General features: G+C 34.8%; 1 protein-coding gene across 2 annotated transcripts in view; it reads right to left on the bottom strand.

Annotated features, from left to right (window-relative positions):
* The window catches only part of TMTC2 (transmembrane O-mannosyltransferase targeting cadherins 2), a 370759-nt gene that overhangs the window by 133999 nt on the left and 214197 nt on the right, over positions 1–22563 (bottom strand). For both annotated transcript variants that reach the window (XM_045553293.1, XM_045553294.1), the window contains exons 5-7: positions 6817–6902; positions 6187–6371; positions 4630–4708 (exon numbers count right to left, since the gene is read on the bottom strand). In XM_045553293.1, coding sequence (XP_045409249.1) covers positions 4630–4708; positions 6187–6371; positions 6817–6902 — 350 coding nt within the window. The remainder of the gene's footprint in view (positions 1–4629; positions 4709–6186; positions 6372–6816; positions 6903–22563) is intronic.

Here is a 22563-nt window from a genome sequence, read left to right on the forward strand (position 1 = left end):
CTCTTTTAATCCATGTAACACATTATGCCCCTTGGTTCTTAGGATATATTACCAAGATGATATGGCCTAAATTGCTTGTATAATTAAACCCAACAATTACTTTGCATTGAGAAAGTCAAGTAATTTTATTTTAAATAGTAAATAGGCTTAAAATGACCTCTGGGATCAGAAGAGCTCAAACTGATAAAAATAATTGGAAGTTACAGCTTAATTTAGTTTCCTGTAATCCCTTAGGATTATTCAAAAGCAATGCTTATGTAGAGATAATAAGAGAAATAAACAATTACAGAGAAAGAGAAGAAAAACTGAGGGTGTTCAAAACTTATCCTGCATTTAAAAAAAATTAAAATATCCTGTATATTTAACACATCTGTATAAAACCACAATTTTTTAGGTGTATTATTCTCTGTAGTTAAACCGGAGAGGTCTTTATATATTTTATTTTTTGCTGATTATTAAATGTGTAAAGAGAAGCTATTTTGATATAGTAAAGAACACACCAGTGTTGGTAACACAGAAGGACTAAGTAGAAAAAGTACTTGAATTTATGTCAGGAAACTATGCTCCTGGGTCTAACACAAACTGTGTATTCCTGAACAGGTCAACGTTATTCTTTGGGTGTTAATCTTCTATCTTGTAAAATAAGAGATGTTGTATGGGTTTTTAAGATCCGAATTTCTCATCTCTAACATCCTATAATTCTAAAATACATCTGTAATTTAAGGAAAAAAAGGAGAAATTCAGAGGTGTTTATTACACTTCTGAGAGTTAGAATAAAGAATAATTTTGACTAAGACTAAAAGAAAAATACATCATGATAGAAAGAGGGGAAGAGACTCTAACCTAAATATGACCATTTTAATTTGGTGGACATACTCTAATGAAACCAAGTTAATTGGCATTAACAGAATATGCTGTTTCACTTTTGGTTATTATAGCTAACAGTTAAAGAAGAATTTTGACTGAATTGCTGAGAAAAAAAAGGAAAAATCAGCCTGGAGAGAAAACACAGCAATTCCAGACAGGATAGAACTAAACAGAATCCCAGCAGAACTTTGGTGACTACAAGGCCATTACTGTGACAAAAGTTTTAGCTATAGTTTAATCATATTTACATCACTAAATACAAAAAAGAACTGACAGATAACATAAATCAAGTTTTGGAGTTTAAAAGCCCCCCAAAATTATGGTGATTACAGTGGAAGATCATGTTATAAAACACTTGTCAGGTTAGGCATTGGGCCAATATGCTTCACCCTCATTATTTTAATCAGTCCTCAAACTGATGCTGCTATTATAAAAATCTCATGGATGGGGAAACTGAGGCTTCCATTAAGTAATTTTCTCAAGGATTCTCAGCTAGAAAGTGTCAAAGCTGTAACTTGAACCCAGGCTATCTGACTTCAGGGACCACACTATACTGTTTCGCCATTTAATCCAACCTGTCCTCTCAGGAAGAAACTGAGGCCCACAGATTTAAAGTCAAAACTGGCTAGGAGCAATTTTAATACTTACTGTGTGACTGGTCCCTTAATATTTCATGTATTCTCACACCTTTCTAATTATAAGAACCTAGGGAAAAGTTTAATTTTTGTTTATAAAATATTTAGTATCTGTTTATCATTCATGTAATTCTGAATGGAAAGATACTTCTCAATTATTGTTATTCAAATATGTTGGTCCTATGAATTAAGAGATTAATGAGAATATATTTTTAAATATTTTGCAAAATTTACTTACGAACTGTCATAATAAACAGTTGTAAAATAAAATATGGAAAATTTAAGTAGAAAAGTAAATTAATCAAACTTGTTATTTACTATTAATACACAAATAGGGAAAAAACATTCATTTGATGTTCTGGATAAGTTGATTGACACAAAGCATACTGTCATGTATTTTTTTTTGTAAAATGTTCAAGGGGATAGAAAATCAAAAGTATAGAGAGCTTTTTTAAAAAAGCAATTGCAGTGAATTTAGTTATTAAACTAATAACAACATTGAAATATAATTGTATTTATCCACATATATTCCTTAATTTCTCCTAACCTCTAAAGAAAACAAAATTGAATGGAAAAAATATGTTTGTATATTATATATATATATATATATATACAAGTGCATGGGGGTAGTGGTCGTGAAGGGGTAAATAAATGAGACATGAGAAAAATGAGCACTTTCAGGCAAAATCTATCCAGACATTATAATCCATCACTGATCCCCAAAGGGCACTAATAATATGTAAATGTGTGAATTAGAAAACCCATTCAAGGCTGTTGATAAACTTGATAGGATAATCAGCACATGCTGACAGGCTAATGAAACTGATGAACTGACAGGGCAGCTTATCTCCTGGGCCATTTTTTTTTCTTGTCAAATGGAGGCTAATCAAAATGTATTGGGAGTTAAAGCAAATACTTGGGGGATTTAACCCATTTGATTAGGAGGTAAACTCACTCTGAGAAAATTATAGTTTCCTAAACAAGTGAAACTATAAAACCTGACCAGCTAACGGACCGTCACATAAAATTAAGCAGAAAACAGCCACCATAATTATAAAAGAAATCAGGTATTTGAAATTATAGTAGGGTCTTTCCTTCGAAAATTGTTAGGATGCTTTTCAGAGTCTGGGCAAAGCGACCATCTCCTTCTATCATGGAAAATAAGACAAAGGACTAAGCAATAACCCCCAGGGACACACTTATCTTTTGCTGCCTGTGTGTGCTCAGCATGTGTGTAATCATGTGAGAGACAGATCCAGATACCAGCTGAATTTTCAAATTTATTAACATAAAATAATTGAATGAATTTTCTGAAATCACTAACTATAGTGAATACCACCACTTCTCGTTAAAAATAGTTACCACATGCAGTCTGTTGCCAAGGATCTCAGAGCCCTATTCTAATTTAAAGAGAGATGTCTTGCTTGATAGCTGAGGAAAACTGGGAATAAGGCTTTCGCAAGCACTAGCACTGGAGTTAAGACTAAAATCATAAACTAAAATCGTTGTGCCTCTTGAGACAAAGCTAGAGAAAGCAATCCTTTCAGTATTTATTTTGACACGGAAAACATCCAGCACTAAAGTAGAAAAGCTAATTTAACTGATAAATCTACACACTTTAGGCACATACTTCACGGACATGTACATTTCATTGGTATAGATAGGTTGATGTTAAAATGCTGGACAGTAAAAGGCACTATTTTAATTCATAAAACTTAAAGGGCAAAACTACATTTCACGAACCTAGATTTTACCTTTTAGTAACTATACAAAGAAAAAACTAAAAAATACTGCAGTGTCCTTTTTTAATATGATCATTAAATCACTCTACTGGGGCTAGGATTCCCAGAGACGTAGAATGAATAATTTAACCTGTTCCAAATACAGATGTTTTTCTGTTTACTGACCTGTGCCCCATTCTATCTCTAACCTATTTCTAAATTTTCTGTCACTTGGAAAATAAAGAACGTGAGTGTTCTTTCTAGGCGTATATTTTCTAGTTCGGGAGGGTTTGGGATTTGTGTGTGTGTGTGTGCGTGCGCGCGTGCTCAAGCCATACAGCTACTATCAAGTTCCTCAAATCGTCAAATTTAGGAGCGGAAAATAATCCTGGAGGTCATATAGTCTAATCTCACTTATTTTATATGCATGAGAGTCCTAGAAATATTAAACTTAACCAGGTTTAATGAAAAGGTAAAATCTGATTGTGCAATTTGTGCTCTGGAGAAAAATATCTGAGGATAAAAGCAAGCCCTTTTCTTCTCTTATCTTGAAACAGCACCACTGATCAATCAGCAGGACATTTTAAACTTTAGCGATTTTTTTTTCCCCAAAAGTCACATGCTGAATTTGTGGTTTTCAGTTGTGTCCACCATCACACAGTTGTGGTAACAATTTACAAGGCAGGCAGGGATCAACCACCGGTGACAGGGAGATGTTAGAAATTTCTGGTTCTTGACTTCTTGTACAGAAAAATCCATGCCTTAGATTTATATACTTTCTAATAAGAGAATTAAGCTAATTATTCAATATAGACAGAAGAATAATCGTAGTAGCACATTTACAGTCCGCACAGTTTTATTTTTATTCTAAAATATAACTCTGAAAAGATCTATTGAGCTCCAAGGCCTGATCTATCAAAACTACACAAGTTGGCTTTTATAAGCATCAAAGTTCAGGAATTTCTACATCACGGCATGTTCACTTTTGAGAATCTTTTGATTAAGAAAATAACATGATCAAAATTATCATGAATTTGATAAACTCATTAAAACAAATGTGCACTTTCTTCATCTCTAAACATACTTGAAAATTTTACACATACGTACAAGATGTTACTTTTGCAATCTCTAGAGTCTAAGCTCATACTGTAATACCCAGAGAGCTGTGAGAGCCCCTTCCAACAATTCTGGGATCCGACCAACATATTGGGAATCAGTTTTTTAACACATTTATTTGCTCATATCAGAACAAGTATGTTCTGTTAGAATTTGAATATGACACCCAATTGTGAAATGAGGTTTGTGAGGATTAATATGATTCATTAGAATCCCATTTAATACAAGCATGTTTTAATTTCTCCAGAAGTCTCTGAAATATCAATTTAAAATATTAATGTTTTACTTACCCATCATGTTGTACAAGCTCTGTGGGGCAAATTGCCTTGGCATTTTCTGAATTGCTTCTTTGTATACACCAAGGGCTTCCTAATTTATAAGAAATAAAGAAAATATGAATTATCACTAAAGTTCAGCCATGTTCACTGAAAGTAAGATAATAACATTCTTCCAAAGTTAAACCCATCAACTGCTATTTCTAAATGGATCACTAGAGGAAAATAATAGAGCTGCCCTTTGATAGCATGTTATCTCAATTTCACATATGCAAGTACTCAGCCAGTCAGTGAAGAATGCCATAGTTCAATAAGAAGTTAAACGTTAGCAATGCTCTTTTTTTTCCTTTCTTTTTTTTTTTTTTTTTGAGACAGAGTCTCGCTCTGTTGCCCAGGCTAGAGTGCCGTGGCATCAGCCTAGCTCACAGCAACCTCAAACTCCTGGGCTCAAGTGATCCTTCTGCCTCAGCCTCCCGAGAAGCTGGGACTACAGGCATGTACCACTATGCCCGGCTGATTTTTCTATACATATTTTTAGCTGTCCATATGCTTTCTTTCTATTTTTAGTAGAGACGGAGTCTTGCTCTTGCTCAGGCTGGTCTCGAACTCCTGAGCTCAAACAATCCAACCCGCCTTGGCCTCCCGGAGTGCTAGAATTACAGGCGTGAGCCACCGCGCCCGGCCAGCAATGCTCTTTTAATATAAATTTTCCAGTTCACACAGATCAATTAAAAAAACTTAAGAAAATCGTATTTGGAAGTTACTCATAATTACTTTGAGTCAGGAAACCTGGTGGGATCTAAATAAAATACCCACTAACAAACCTTCTGACTACAGAGACTCACTGAAGCTATTAAATGCAATTACTTTAAAAGTTGTATCTTCATCCTTCCATTTCAGTCTTGATGTATTGTGTAAGAGTATGTGAGTTAGGAGAGAAAGAGAGGGGCGATAAAATTAGGAACCCATGCAAGCATGCTTCCTGCAAGAGTAAGGCAGGACAAGGCTGGGTCACCTCCTAACTTACTGTACAACATCCTCTTATGCCTCTTTTCCCTTCTCCTCAATTAAAAAATAATAAATTTTATTTCATTATAAATTCTGAGAGAGTTAAGAGAAATAGGTAGAATTAACATCAAATCACTGTCTTAATACTCAGAGTACAAACAATATATTTTTTATGATATCAAACACTGGGTATAAGGTAACAATTCTAGAAACTGTGTCTTGGATCATTACATCAAAGAAAAGGTGAGCAAATAAGCTTGAGAAACATCATGTTATCTCCCTCTCTTGAATAGTCACAGTACATATTGATATAATTGCTCTGAGAAACTCACGGGAAAGAAATTTATTTAGTTATTTTTTTTACAAGAAGTTTTTTCCAAACAAGTTTGATCACAAAACCCTTTTAATGTGAACACATTAGTTTTTCAAAGGATAACAGTTTGATGTATACATATGTAAGTTTTTTTTAAAACACAACAGGCCCTGCAAGCATGTGGGTTAGAAAACATTGAGACTGGATGAGAACAAGGGGGAAAGAAAAGGGAGTACAGGTATTGGCCCGACCTCATAGTGTCCCTGCTCATGATAGAGTTTTCCCAGATTGTACAGACAGCTGGTAACAGAGCTCTTGTGTGCGTGAGGGTCTTTCAGGTTTTCGTCTGGGATCTCAGAACACTTTAAGAATGTACGTCTGGCTTCTTCCGTCTTTCCTTGGTTCATTAGAATAATACCGGTGTTTAAATATGCAGCTGAGGGGGAAATAGTGTAAACAGAATTGGGAGAAGTGTGAGAAGATCATATACACTGTGGATAAAATAAAGTTATCTTTGCTTTGGTTTAGTTTCTATGGATTATTTCTCATTTAAAAAAAACCATTCTTATAGGATCAATAATGGTAGAATGAACTGTGGTATCACTGCAAAATATATAAAACAGTCTCTGTCCTTGAGGAATTCCAATAATTTTGAGTTTACAATCTGGTTTAATAAAAGTTGCAGCTACCATAATATTTTTTAAGTGATCAAGGACATCAAAATATGAATCAAAAGAGCTACAAGTGTTAGAAGTTCATAATTTGAGCAGCAAGTATTCTGAAATAGAAGCAATGAGTGCTTTCTCTGTGATGGTGCAAATCACAGAGATGATTTTCAAGAGTGAAAAGAAGTATTAAAAACAATTTCAAATATTACTTACAAGCCAGGGTAGGCCTGCTCCCGATGGCCAATTTATAATAATGTAGTGCTTCTGCAAACCTACTGTTCTCCTGTAGAAGTAACCCTCTGCATGAGGAAAACAGAAATTTAGAGACAGGACCGTATTACTACATAGCAAACCACAAATTTTTATTTTATATTCCAAAAATAAAAATGGTTAACAGTGCAATAAAATGCTAACCTGTTATAAAAATAAATTCTAAATAGAAGGAAATGATTCCTCAGGAGAGAAAATACTGGATCGGTATCAGTTGCATTTAGGCTGCATTAGAAAGGATTAAGTAGTATTTTCAAAAAGCCTTTTACCACCACTGAACTTTCCCCTTTTCTAGCTGTCTTTTCTCTCCCACTAGAATTATCAACCACCTGCATTTCTTCTTGGAGCACGCATATTTTCCCATCACTTCAGAAAGAAAACTTATGTAAGGCAGTGATATATGGAAACATGAGATGCCTCTCTCACTAGCTGTGTTGCTTGGGAAATATTGGTCTGTGACTGCCCCAAAGGCCCAAGGTAGTCTGGGTGAACAGCAAAAAGAGTGTCAGAATTTAATCAGATACCATAAAGAAATCAAGAAAAAGACTGAAGCTATCCATATTGTTATTTCCTTGCTATCTGGAGTTAGCCAAATAAGCTTGAAATTCAGAACGCTGTGCAAATTTCAGCTCACTGATCTGAAAAACACCTTTCTCTGCAGACTCCAAGACTCCATAGGTCTTCCTAGGAGGCTCCTTAGGTACTGGCTGCATGCAATATTCTAGCCATTCCAGACCCCACCCTCATGACCTAAATGAAAATCAATTACAATCATGTCTATGAAAATAAGGTGTCAGGGAATAGAACCAAGTTCAAAAAGCTCTTAGAGGGCTTTTTGGCCTATTCCCATTCTCTTGCAATCAGTAAGTATCTTACAGACATTCCGCACATCTATTGAGCCTGAGTACTGCTGTTATCACCTCAAATTGGAGATTTAACTTGGCAGCTGCTGAGGCCTTTCAAAGGCTGGTAAAATAGAGGTCAGAGAAAAGAGAGGGCCACTGATAAAAGCTTATTTTGTAGAGTATTTCAATACTCTACATGAACATCTTGAGAAAATCTTTGATGTTAAAGAATTCTTATTTGTGTCATTAGTGTATATTAACATTATTTTTAATATTTGCTAAAAAGTCATTTGAATAAAGAATTTCCAAACACATTAAGATCATTTTCATATATATAAATGAACATTTAATTTCTATTAAAAATTTTTGAGTGACAATTAATTTGATCATGAAATTGATAGACTGTGTTGTAGAGTGTACTTTTCACTGCTGGGAACAAGAAAAAAAACAAAGCTTCCTGCAGAAGTCAAGTGTTTGTAAAAATGGTCAGCTGTATTTAAAAGTGGATAAAAAGCAAGAACACATTTTTCAGAAAGAAATATTCTTTTAAACAATTTTATTGATATTCTTTCCAGTTAACCAAACTCACATATATTATCTAATTTCTTGAAACTTAGCTACAACCTTATTTGTCTTAATTGCTTTCCTTTCAAATTCAAATAAAGAAGTGCTTCTCCTTTGATACAAAGCTAAGGACGTAAGAGGAAAAATAACATCCAGATATTTATTTTTTCTAGCTTCTTTAGAAATTAAAACTCTTTAATTAACCTCCATTTGTCCAGTATCTTCCATCTTTTTTTCCAGCTTCCTTTCCCTTAAGAATTGGAAAAATGTTCATGGGCCTCTTAAAAATAGGGGAAGAGAATACCCCTACAATCTTTACCCATTCCTGTATCCACCTCTAACTACTGCTCACTATTGTTCTTCCATTAGAACTCAGATTTCCTTTAAGAATGGTCTATGAGGCATATGTCCAAAGTCTTAGATCTCATTTACCCCTAAATACAGGTTAGGCTCTATTCCCAGAATTCCCCTGAAATGTCCTATCAAACTTCTACTAGTTATCAAACCCAAAAATAGTTCACTGATGTGAACAGCCCACTCTAGTATTGCACTTGAAGTTACTGAATTGACCTTCCTTCCTGAAACTCTGTTTCCTTGGCTCCTGGGAGACCAGTCTCTCTCAGATCTCTTCCATTCTTGAGATCATCCTATGTAGAATGAAAATGAAAGTGCCTCTTCATTCATACACTCCCTTAAAAGGAGATGGTGTTTCAAAGGATTTTGTCTGTGTTTCTTCTCTTGATAAATTCAGTCTCTGCCTGACATCATGCATAAATGTGGCTCATGTATATGCTGACTGCTCTCAATTCTGAAGTAATGATCTTTCTTGTGACATCCAGATTTGGATGAGATTCATTGGAATTTCAAAATCAACACATCTAAAACTTGAAAACAATATCTCCCACCTAAAAATAAATGAAAGCAAGGAAATAGAAGAAAAACATCTCTTTCATAATCAACATCATCATTCACTCCAGTTTGGTAAAATCAGAAACCTGATTTATCACTCTTAATTCTTTACATATCCCCATAATCCCACGTTTTGTAAAGTCTCCAAAAAGCCCACCAATTTTTATTTTCTAAGACTCTTTATTCTGCCCCTCAAGGTTTATCTTTAGGGCTGTGTCAGAACACTTTTATCTTTTCTGTCATCTGAATAAATGCAATAGTCCACTAATTAGTCCCCACATAATTACATTTCTAAAGGGCAACAGTGCTATTAGGCTAGATGGAATGAATATGAACGGGATGAGCACATACCTTTGACAATGTGCCTAAAGCTCATAAACCTTGAAAACTGATGTACTTAGCCTCATGGGATCCCCAATGCTGATATACTATATTCCCGTCATTTTCCAATTCACAAAATATACAAAGAGGAAAAAATGATGAATAGCATAATAACCATCCCTAGACAATTGTGTCCTGCCTGCCTTCTTTTTCGCAGGGTCCTAGTTTACATGGAGCCATGCGGCAGGCAAGTTTCCAGGATTATATCTAATGTGCCTCTCTGAATTAGAATATCATCCTCTACATCATCTGAATAATGTTAGCAATGGAGTGAGTCCAAGTTAGATGGCTATTGTGACTGATTTCTCATGGGCTCAAAATTTAATTGAGCATTAACTATGCCCTAGTATGGATGCTGCACATGTGAACAAGACAGATGCAGTCGCCTATGGATACACCATCTACTGGGGGAGACAAATAAGAAAACAAATGGTGTGGAAAATTACAATACTAGAGGACAGAGGACCAACACTGCCCGGCCCAGGAATAGACAAAGAAAGGTCCACAGAGTACAAATGACATTGGCAGAGGCTTGAAAATACTCAGCAGTAAAAAGTTTTATCATCAGTTCCACGTTACTCAGGAAGAAAGAGAAGTTTAGAGAATTAATCAACTAACAACTCTAGTTTTTGTGGTTAGTAAGAGGCAAAGCCAGAATTGAAACATTTCTCTGAAACTAAATCCCATGCTCTTTCAGAAGGAAAAGAGGAAAGCGATAAAATAATTCAATTCTGGGTACATACGTACTAGGTTATGTTTCTTTTTGCTCTAAGAGTCTCCAGATTTTGCATAACATTAACTTGCACTGATATCCTGAAAAGGAATCAAGTGACATTTTGGAAGTTAGGATGAATTTGGGTCAATTCTAGCACCATTATGACCAGGCTTCTGTTACTGCTGTTTTCCACATCGATAAAACACATTTTTTTTTTTTTTTACTGAAGATATGATAGAAGGATAGAAATCCTTCACATTGCAATAGCTACAACAATAATATTAAAACCAATAGCAGCTAAACTTACTCAGCACTTACAATGTGTGTAGCACTTTACATATATTAATTTATTACTCAGTAATAATCTCATGAGATAGGTTTTACTTGTTTCATTTTTTAGGTGATGAACCTTGGCCGAGAAAAAGTTAGGTAACATGCCAAAGGTCACACAATTAGTAAGAAGTATGTCAAAATTCAAGCCTGGAAGTGGGCTATAAATGAAGATCTGTACTTTTAATAAATCACTCATACAAAAGGCTTTCCCATGACTGTTTAAAAATGACAGCATAGTTTGTTCACATGCTAATCATGTTAAAATTTTCTGGTTTCTTCTATGCATATTAAAAACAAGAACACATTTTAATATACCATAAAACTAGAATCTAATTAGAAATAATTTTATCCATATTACATGAAGTTGCCTTAAAATTAAGAAAGTCAGCCCATGGTATGAATACGAAGAAATTGAAAACAATGTCACTGATCTCTAATTTATAAATAGTAGGGTCAATTTTATATCTCTGTGTGTAAGTGAACATATTATAGCATTTTTTAAAGAATATTTTACTTCTCAGATTTCTCCTTTCATGATTTATCTTTCAGAGTAACAGTCACTGAAATTAAGCAGCCAGTGATGAAGAATATAAATTGGAAAAAGAAAAAGAATGGTTGTTCTCGTCAAAGAAAGAAAATACATCTGGACATAAAAGCTACTACCATTTCTAACATCTAAATTCTAGAAAATAACTTTCCATCAAGAAAAAAAATAACAAAATGTTCTCCCTTAAATTCTTTTAGCTTTTTTTTTTTTTTCCTGATTTTGATTATACGTTTTAGGAATTACCATTGCATGTGAAGAATTTCTTTTCCCTGTGAAAGTTCTTCCCATCTTATCCCCAGTTCCCCCAACCACCTTTGTCTAAAATACCATTTTAAAAAATCACAACCTAGACACTTGATTAATGAAAACCAGTCAAACCCAAGATAACAGTGGGTTGGACAGAACCTTACACCATCATTAAATGTAAACAGGCATACAGATCCCTAGCTGACTCTCAACATTGACAGAGACAGAAGGCGGACATTTATTTAGCACAGTGGTTCTCAACAAGTGGTGACTTTTCCCTTCAGGGGATATTTGGCAATGCCTGGAGACATTCATGATTGTCACAACTGGGGAAAAGTGACTGGCATCCAGTGGGTAGAGGCCAGGGATGTTGTTAAACATCTTACAAGGCACAGAACAGCCTTTCACAGCAAAGAATAACTCAGCCCAAAATGTCAACAGTGAAGTTGAGAAAACCACTATTAGAATTTCGTATCAACTAACTGTAGCACATTTCTTCTCAAAATAAGGTCTTTATGTCCCTTCCATTCATGCACATGAACTATACAAAGGAGACAGAATATAGGAAAGCAAATTAAATAAATTGTTTTTCAGTAAAAATCGAACCTATCATTTCTACTGACTGCTTTCACAAAAAAGCAGAAGAAAAAAAATTTCTAAAAATTAAAAAGAAAAAGCAAGCCCTTCCCCACTTCTGTCAATACTTCTGTGCAAATTGTCAGTGCCTCTTTTTTGCCATGGAGATGGAACTGTTAAAACATCCAAACCATTTAATAAAGTGGCCTCCTGCCTCTGGCTCTAACAAAGGTCTTTAAAAGGGTCGAAATCTGAGGCCTCCAAGTGTTAGTATGAATAAAGCACATCAGGAGACAAAAAGCATACTTTTCAAGACTATGTATTAAACCAACAAAGGTGACATACATATAAAACGTGGGGGAATTGGGATGCTGCTTACAGAGAGCCATGCACCTTCAAAACTAGGAAGATAATAAAGGATAGAAAGCTTATTTGTGGCTCTACCATAATACATTAAACATTGACAATGATATTACCAAACAATGAATAAATAATTTTTGAATGGATTGTCTCATGGCAAAGACAGACAAGCAAACAATCACAACACTGTGTAGAAAGTACCATGATGAAGTATGAGGCACTTTGGGAACCCACAAAGGAACACCCACCCAAGAAAACAGGTCAGGTGAAGTTTCTAGAGAAGAAAAGAAACAAAGATCAGATCAAGAATACAGAAAACAGCATTCCAGACTGATCAAGCCATGAGTAGAAGAACACAAAGTTACAGAACATAGCATTTTTAACCTAACAATAGCAATAATGACAAGCTTCATGGACATGAAATAATATAATCTAACTAGGAAGCATTTGGGAAACTGAAAAGCTAAGACAACTTAAAATTAAGATTGAGAATGGGGTTCAGTAATAAATAATCTTGCTATATTCCCCGGGCAAAAAATACTTAGAGGTCAAAATGAGTCAGATAATATTTACAGTCAATGTGTCACAGAACATTTTATAATCCTTAATGACCACTTATCAAGAAAAATATCATTTTCATCTTATTTTTCTGAATTTTATTTCATTCCATCATCCTATAGCACATGTACGAACTTTGAAACTAAGATTTTTTGTTTCCTCAGAGATAAAGTATCAATTTTAGATGGTTTTCCTAAGGTATTTAGGCATTTGACATTTCCAAACTGAAATTAACATTGGTCAGAGTCATATTTGAACTTTGTGTTAATGCAAATTTCCTCATCAAATTTGCTAATGACTCTAATAATGAGAGTTTACATAATCTAACTGTGAAATGGGATTACAGATTCATTTCCTGTCTTTTCAAGATTTATGCTTAGTTTTAGGCAATGTTATAATAGGACACTTGAAAAAATAAATCTTTAATCTCTATCATCAAATGGACAGGATAATTTAACAGTATGGTGCACACATAAATACAAACGCCCCCAAATCCTGCTTGACAAAACAGATAGGACTGAAAGTGACTACACTACCAATAAATGGGAGCAAACTCAAAATCCTTTGTAAATTCAGATACTATAAATAAGTTAATGTTACTTGAATTAATTACAGTAATTCCAAAATTTAGAGTGACACAAGAGTTTAGCTATTAAGTACCTCATATATACAACTAGCCACTTTGTCAGGCACTGAAAACATAAAAAGATCGGTGATCAATCACACAGCATAGTTTAGTCATGTGACTAAACTCTGTGCAATGAGACGAAAGCACAACTTTTCTGCTCTGCTCTGGGAAATGTCCTTAAAGAGAAGGGAGTTTGTCCTCCCGTACTGCTCGATTTTCCTGCTGGCTGTAAGGCAGAACTCCTGTGCTGAGGATGGTAGACGGCAAACTAAAATAAGCCCAGGAAACTGAGCCACTTATGCAACTATTCAACCACCCAGGGACTATATACCTCTGGACTTCCTTTCTGTAAGACAAATAATAAAACTGTAACTAGTTTAAAAAACTGTTATTTTGGATTTCTTATCACTTGCCAACCAAACTTCTCAACAAACACAATGCCATATGCACTACTTATGGTTTTTTAAAAACTATATAAAGCTATAAAGTATGTAACATCAAATACAGCTCTCAGAGAATTTTAAGGAAAACGTCATTTAATTATATCTGAATGAATACGAAGTATGAGTTGTCTGGTTTTCAGTGATAACCAGACGAGGCAATTGCCAAGCATAAAAACTGGAATTAAAATATTTAATTAAAATTATATAATTTAAGAGTGTAATGAGTGCAATGCATGAAATTGGAACTCTTGAGTTAAGCTCCTAGCCATATGAGTGGTTAGAGTTATCACCCTTTGCCCAAAAGAGTAATGACATTAGTAGTAGTTTTGTTTTTTTCAAAGCATGTCAATTAATTCTCTGAATACCCAAATGCTAGACAGAAGGAAATTCACTAGACTAGAAATAGGTAGGATTTTCTTCTCAGAAAAATAATTCAGTGAGATATAAATGATTGAATTTGAGCTCCAAGGGGAGATACCAGAGACGAAACTGTATTTTCTGTTCTCACATGGCATTTCTGTGGCTTTTAGGTTATCCTACTATAATTGACTTTATAGTTGAGGACCAAGAAAATAATTCTCCTTACTCATTCTTTGACTCTCAAATCATATACTCTATTTCTCTCACTTTCTTTTCTCTAATTAAGCTATTTTAAATAATGGTAAGAATGACATTTTTACAAAGACTGCTTTGAGCAGAAAAACAGTAATAGAGAATATAAAGGATTAGCTTTTTATTTAAAACAGATAACTTCAACTTATTACAATAATAATACATCTGTTACAAAAGCATAGTTTAATTGGATACTTAATTTAAACTACTAAGTTGTTATACATGATTTTTACATACCATGTGTACTGTGAAAAAATTAAAGGTTAAATTCCAGTGGGAAGGGTAATGAGTAAGTTGTTTCCCTGCTTTGTACTTTCATTGCGTGAAGAAGAATGGAAAACAAAGGAGATGGAGAGACAAACCACCGTGTCACATGAACTAGATGAGGGCACATGATTCTATTACGCAGCTCCCTAAAGCTGAAAACTTGCAGAGTGTGTCACTTCTAAGTGTCACAAAACTGCCAAACAGGTTTCAGAAAATCCAGTTAAGTCTCCTCTCTGGTATCTTTTTATTGACACAGACCTATTTATTCGTCCTAAATTGAATTTTGCTTAGCCTTTGACAACTGAATAAAATACAATAATGCCATCCTATTTCATAAAGACGTATTTTTTATTGTAACTTGTCAGATATGAAGCAGCAATCATTCGATCAAAATGACCTTTATATTTCAAACGCATTACCAAAAACCTTATCAATTAATATTAGGAGAAAAACAAATGGAAGTTTTTAAAAATAATTTTTATAGTATTGTTTCTTTAGCATCTAAAGAAAGAAACGTACCCTCCTTATTGAATCATGTCTTTAAAAATCTGTAAAGTCTCAATTAAATGGAGAATTCACTGCAAATGTGCTTCTCCTGAGGTAGAACTTGGACTGTGGTAGCTAAATAAGACTTTCTATCCCATGTCAGTCCATTTCTACTCTGTGACAGGTTCTGACCGTGATGCTTTATTATTTTATGAACCCGTAACAGTGTCATCCTGGTTTAAAATAAGGAGTTCAAAGATCAGAATGGTTAGGCAATTTAAATCTACATCGCTAATTATTGCTAGGATCTAGGATTCCCAAAATTACATTATTTATTACTCTATGTATAATTTACTTGATACTTGTCTTCTAAATACATAACTAACACTATTTTTTCCTTTACATATCAAAATAATAGGCATGAACACATTTTCCGAGTTAAAAACAATACTCAATAAATAGGAAGAAAGAATACTTGGTGGCTTTTTGATAGTTTTTGATATTATTTCTTTCCATCCTTACACTTAGCAATAGAAAATATTATTACACTTTTTACTTTAGAGATACGAAAATGGTGGGAGAGAAGTTAAGTAACTTGTCCACGGTAACACAGCTGCCAAGACAAGATGAGATTCAGATTCAGAGCCACCAGCTTCAAATCACACTGTTTTACCATTGTTCCCCACTGGGAATGTTTACCTGTTCTCAGCTTCAGCATGAATAATTGCCCCCTCTCGCCTGGCTCATATACCCAGTGCTTCATCATCTGTGTCAACAAATTTCTCTTCTCTTTCCTTATTTATACACGCCCTACCCAACATGTAAACATCTTGGATTTACATCTTGTGAATAAACTGCGGCCTCCAGTGACAACTTCTATTTTACCAAGAAATGCATCATAACCAGTACTCTTTTAAACGGGTTTTCTTGAGTTACTCTTCTGCCCTGGACTCTTTCTTCTTCGTGGAAATGTTTGCCAGTGAGTGTGGGCAGATCCCCATAAAGGCAGAGCCAGAGAACATTTAGAAATGGAATAAAATTAACAGCTAACAAACGCTTTACTTTTTATTATTATATAATTATATCAAGTTTCTAGGCATCACTTTATTTAATCCTTCCATAATAACACTAACATAGCCCAATTTTGCAGATTAGAAATGAAGGATTAAGCAATTTGCCTAAAGTCAGCCTCAGGACCAATAAATGGACGATTTGAAGCCAAGTCTGTTTAAGGCCAAAGCCCATGCACTGAAGTATTTCACTAAGCTGCCTGCAAGGTACCAGGGGTGCCAGAGAATTTCATTTTCAGAAAACGAAACTTTTCCTTCTTCCTCATCCCCCTCTCCCTATGAAAACAAATACTATTCTGGTAAGCCTCTATATTTTTTCTGGAATTACAACCAAATCTCTTTCAAGTATATCCTTCATCCTCTAAGAGAATTTCGTGATTTGAAACAAACAAAATTAAGAACTGGAAAACATCTAACACAAACTAAAGCCATTAACCACCAATGATTTAACTTTCAACCTATATAGTGATTTGCTATTTATTCTTTGCTATTTACAGGGGCTATGCAACATGGATATCTCATCATTATGTGATGTCTTGGAGGAGAAACACTTTTCAGTTGGATAGCATGCCACTGCTGAAGAGGAATCTCTAATCTGGGACACAGGCATAGGTCAAACCCTGGCCTGCTCAGTAAAACTCAGTATAATTAGATTGGTTTGTTTATTCATTCATTCAAAATACATTTTGAAAGTACCATTATGGAGGTATAATGACTAGCAGAAAAGATAAATTATTTAAAACGCATTAACAAAGCTGGTTCAAGGATACTATGACATAGTATAATATGATACACTGTGGAAGTCCATAGCGAGAAAACCTAACTTAAACCAGTTTGTTCAGGCACAGGGAAAAAAGCCTAACATTTGTGAATTCCACAGGAATCAACACACAAAAAAATCACAAATAAAAAGCTTCAGGGCCCGATTCCATCACAGATATGGTTATAATTTGGGTTGGAGATGTCCCCACGGGCTCACAGTGATTTAGTGCAATGTACTCACTTTAAACATAAATGTTCAACAAAGTGGGTGTTTTCTTTGTCCCTTAACAGCAGTGCTCCAATGAAAGTCTGCTGTTAAAGCAATAAATTATGAAAGGGGAAAAGGTATCATGTATCTCACGGACCAGCAGGAATAGGTGTTAGGTCATACAAGCAGTTTCTAACTTAACAATAAGAAAGATGAGTTCCAAAACTGGAAGTTTAAGGCTATGATTTTTACTTGGAACAGGTTTAACAACCTAGAAACAATTTACTCACAGGCCTATCCTGAGTACTTGAAGAACAGAAGGAAAACACCATTTATAACAATCTTTCTAAAGCTGCATTCATTGCTTTAATTTTGATGTAGGGAAGAAAGGTCCCTTCACCCAACTCAAGGGACAAAGAGAACAAGGATGAATTCATGGCCACAGTCACCACTTACAGGTTCTAGTGGTGAGGGCAGGAGGCAAGTTGGTTGACAAGGCTGGGGAATGCAGAAAAAGCACTGAGAGATGCAGATAGAATGATGCAAGATTGGGGATCATGGTGCCAAATGCAGAAAAAAAAATGGTGAATACTTTCAGCAGTACTTGCTTTCATTCTCTTTTCTTTTTTATTCACTCCACCCTATGTTCTATAACGGTACTTCCCTTACCTCCCTTAACTTTTTTTTTTTTTTTTTTTTTAACAATTAGCCAACTTGTTCGTCTTTCTAAGACATCAGTTGTTGACTTTGATCAAAGCTGTACTGTTTTCTCCAACCCCACGTTTTGGGAGACTCAGTACATCCAGGTTTGTACCCACGGCTAAATCTAGTCTTTGTAGATTTAGAAATTTTTCTAAAGATTTTTATTTCAAACAGGCAAATATACAAGGGACACACACACGAAAATATTTCTTTTTAAGGCTGTTCTTAGAATATAAATGGTGTTAAAGCCCAGTCTCCCTTTAGACTTCAGGACATCTTGGATTATTCCCTTAACGTGGAATTCCTGTCTAAAAAAGTGCCTTTCATTTTCTGAGTCTAATGATGAGATGTGGTTATAATAACCAGGGAGGATTTGGCTCTCTCTCCAGACTGTTGGTGGACATTTCCTCACACTGTCCTTCTTATCATCAGAACAGCAAGATGGGATCACTTTCATCCAAGCCCTGTGCCATGTAACACCCTTGGCTAATCTCTAACAATAACGGTCCCTAGGGCTAAAGTGAAATGCGGGGGCATTAAAAGCAATAGAGATGTGATTGCAAAACGGGCATCCTTAGATGATCTTTGATTCTGCAGTGGGAAATGGCAGAGAGGAAGAGGGAAGGAAAGATTCTAAAGTATGGTATGGTACATCCTTCACATAGGAGGAATTTAAGAAAAACGTATGTGTCTAAATCAATATGCAGTGAACAAATATGTATTGAAAATGTACTGTGTGCTAAGCATTATTCTAGGCACTTGGAAAAGATACAAAAACAATGCTTTCATGAAGCTTCATTTTAGCAATATTCAAAATAAACTATAAATTTATATTTATTTGAATATCATTTATTACTTAATAACTTATATAGTTCACTAGAAGGTAATAAATGCAATGTTAAAAAATAGGATTAAAGAAAAGGGGACCAGGAGCGTGAGAGTGGTGGAGAGGTTGCTCATTTAAATTAAGGTCGGCTTAGCGGCCTCATTCAGAGTCGGAAGTTGAAGCAAAGAATTAAAAGAAGTGAGTGATGATATGAGATATTTAACCAGAGAAATATTATTTGGTATATATAATATATAAGAGAAAAAACAAGCAGATGACATATTAACTTTTAAAATTCATTATCATCTCAACATCCGTATGTCCTCAAACTTCAATTATACTTCAAGTAACTTTTCCATCACATAGGCAAAATCATAGTTAGGTTTTGTATAGAGAGAAAGTAAATTAAGTGAGAGACAATATTACTATATTTCCTGGTGTGTCTAGGAAATAATTCTTAACTCATAGTAATTGGAAATCTGCAGAGGACTGATTGGGACTACACAAATAAATTTACATCTGTTCATTTTTCTTCAGGAGCAGAGAAAAAAGGCACTTTTTTTTTCATAATGCAAAACCTCCTTCTGAGAAAAGTGAAATTAATTTGCTTGAAATTCTGCTGCAAGTCAGCCTACACTTTCCATGTGAGCATAATTTTAGGAACAACAACAGCAGACAGCTTCTGGCCATTTAAGCAACTTTCAATCAGTTTTAAAGTTAAACCAAACAAAAGGCACTAGAAACGGATGTGATAATGAACTTCTTCATAAACCTTTCATGGGCTTTCTAATATATGTCCTCAAATTTACCTACAGTGTTCTGGATGAAAATGACTATAAAATTAAAGGTTTTTTAATGAGATTTCAGAAAAATGCCTTTTACCATTTTTCCAACATGGAAAATAGTTTAAGTCACTTTACACAGTTAATCTTGAATGAATATTTCCATATAGTACCATTTTGCAACTACATTTGTAATAGAAAACCTATAGCGTGAATGACCATGGGAATGACTCAATCTTCTTTCTCTTGCCAGGCAGGCTCCAGTTTCTAAAACGATTCTGATTTCCCCCATTTTGCTTTGTGGTAGGGCGGGGAGGACAAAGCTTAAAAGTTAGTCCAGAAGGCAACTGTGGACAGGACACAAATACTACAATGTGTAGTTTCCATTGCTATAAGCGGAATGAGCGTGAAATTAGTTGTTTGATTCTATTTGAAACCATTTGCTGACACCAAAGAAGTGCCAAGGACCTCACTATGTACCAGAAACAAATGCATAATTTACATTCCCAGCCACCAGGGAGCTCCTAAGTGTGAATCTCAGTTCACACTTGGGTCACTGTGTCCATGTATTTTATAAGATAAAATCATTCTCTGGGATATCCTATAGCTTTGTGGTAGCAAAATGCTATTCTCTGAATATGCAAAAGTGAGTAAAGTTTCTATGTTTATAGACCCTGGATTTATGCTATTATCTTTTCCCCCATGGGGCCACAAAACCCCATAGAAATACTTACTGTCTTTTATAGTACATATTCTATTGATCATTTTCTTCCTTCTTACCATCCTATCCAACAACTTCAATGGCATTACACACTTTGGTCTTTTTTCCTACTCCTTGAGCTTACTTTAGGGTTCTGCTTTTTCTACCAAGCTCCTTAAATATTGGTGTTTCCCAGGGTTCCACCCATGGTCCTTCTTTAGTTCACCCTTATTATATAGTATACACACACATTATTTAAACTCAGTTTTAATTAACATAGTTATATAATTATGACACCAAAATCTACACCTTCTAGCTCAGAATGCTCTCATGAACTACAGGAACACATTCCAGATGCCTAGTGGATGTCCAATAGTCATGTCAAACTTACACAGCCAAAACTCGACAGTTTTTCTCCCAAACCACCCTATTCACTTGTCTTTCTAGTCTGACTCCTCTACTCTTTTTTTTTCTTCTTGTCCAGGCTAAGTCAGGTCTCTTTATGTATCTTCCCACAATAACATAAGCGTATCACTCAGAAAAGATGTTCTTTCATTACTTACATATTTTTAAATCCAGGCTTCAAGCTACTTGAGAGCAGAAACTACACTTTGTCAGCCTATTCCCAGCTTCTAATACAATGTCTGTCACTCTCAAGGTACTCAGTATTTGTTGACTAAATTAATGGATCCTTCTTTCAAAAATGTAAATTTGCAAAGGTGCTCATATTTATAAATATACTCAAGAGACATAATCAGTCTTGACCGAACTCTACAGTTGGTCATTCTTTCTCAGAATTGTGTAAAAACTAGTGAAATAGGTGTTATAAGAATCAGGAATTTTAGAGTGGCAGGAAGAGAGATTTCACCTTGAGAGAGAAACCGTAAAATCAACTCACAGTGAATTAGCAAACAGGTATGCAAAATCAGTAGCAGAAAAAAGATGGCTCCAAAACTAGCATGTATGAAGTGTAACTCGCCTGATCATATCAAAGCAACAAGTGTGTACAAAATGTAAAAGTATACAGAAGAAGGTGGTGAGATTCAGAAAGCTCTGTGGAAGGAAATTTACAGAGGCAAAATCCAATAGTAGTTATTCTAGCACTTTCTAGGAAAGGAGGGGCTTTAGCCAAGAAGTTTCACAGCATCAGGCTGTCTTAGACTAATGGCATTATAAATTTATTCATTGAATACTCCTTAGATCGAAGCTCCTATAAATTAAATGTGTCCAACACACTGATTGATATATCTGCCAAATAAATTTGTGATTCCCAACGTAGACTTGCCTGAACTTTGAGTCATTCTAGTGACTGTGATAATGTAATGGGGGTTGAGGGAGAATCCCATGAAAACACTGACACACAGTGACTTGTACAGCCTTCTGTGTGTTTTTGTTTACACAGTTAAATCTCTCCAGGACTGATCATCACAGGCAACTAAGCACCAGAGGCTGAACAGATCCAGCTTCTTCCCTAAGACCACTTGTAGGAACCTTAACTAGATACAACTAAATGCTACAAGATTAACTTTCATGTTGTACACAATTTATAGTTTTAACTAATAATCACACGTGATTCGACGTGATAAAACCTAGAACTGAAATTTTTTCATCTTGTGTTTTATTAAAAAAATTAAACTGGGTGTATTTTAATTCCAGCTTTTCCATAAAATCTTTTCTGACTTCCCCTTCACCATACTGCAGACTTCTGGGTCATAATACAGTAATTCCCTTGCCTTAATCCGTGTCTGGCATCTCGACAAGACAGACTTAGCTAAATTTCTTAAATATAGTATATCTTGGCCAAAACTCAAGAATGGATAACTTAATGCTAAAATATACTCAAGAATTTATATGCACAAATGCAGATCTGGTAGATGAAATCATTAAACATGGTCAATTTGCCCTAGTTTCAAATCATTACTAATTTTTACCTTCAAAAATTTTTTCAATAAAGACTAGGCTTATATTCTTATCAGATATATTTCTCCTATAGAAATAGGTATTATAGTATCTCTACCAATTAGAATTAAAAATTACAAAATGACAAATTTAAACAATGTGCTTCAATGAAAAGTCAGTTGTATAGCCACTTATACCTCAAGTAGGATTTTGAAGAAGCTACTGATATTTTAAGAACCATATAACATCTTATCATCCCATATATAATAAA

Source organism: Lemur catta, chromosome 6 (genome assembly GCF_020740605.2).
Source record: "Lemur catta isolate mLemCat1 chromosome 6, mLemCat1.pri, whole genome shotgun sequence".
NCBI classification, from domain to species: Eukaryota; Metazoa; Chordata; class Mammalia; order Primates; family Lemuridae; genus Lemur; species Lemur catta.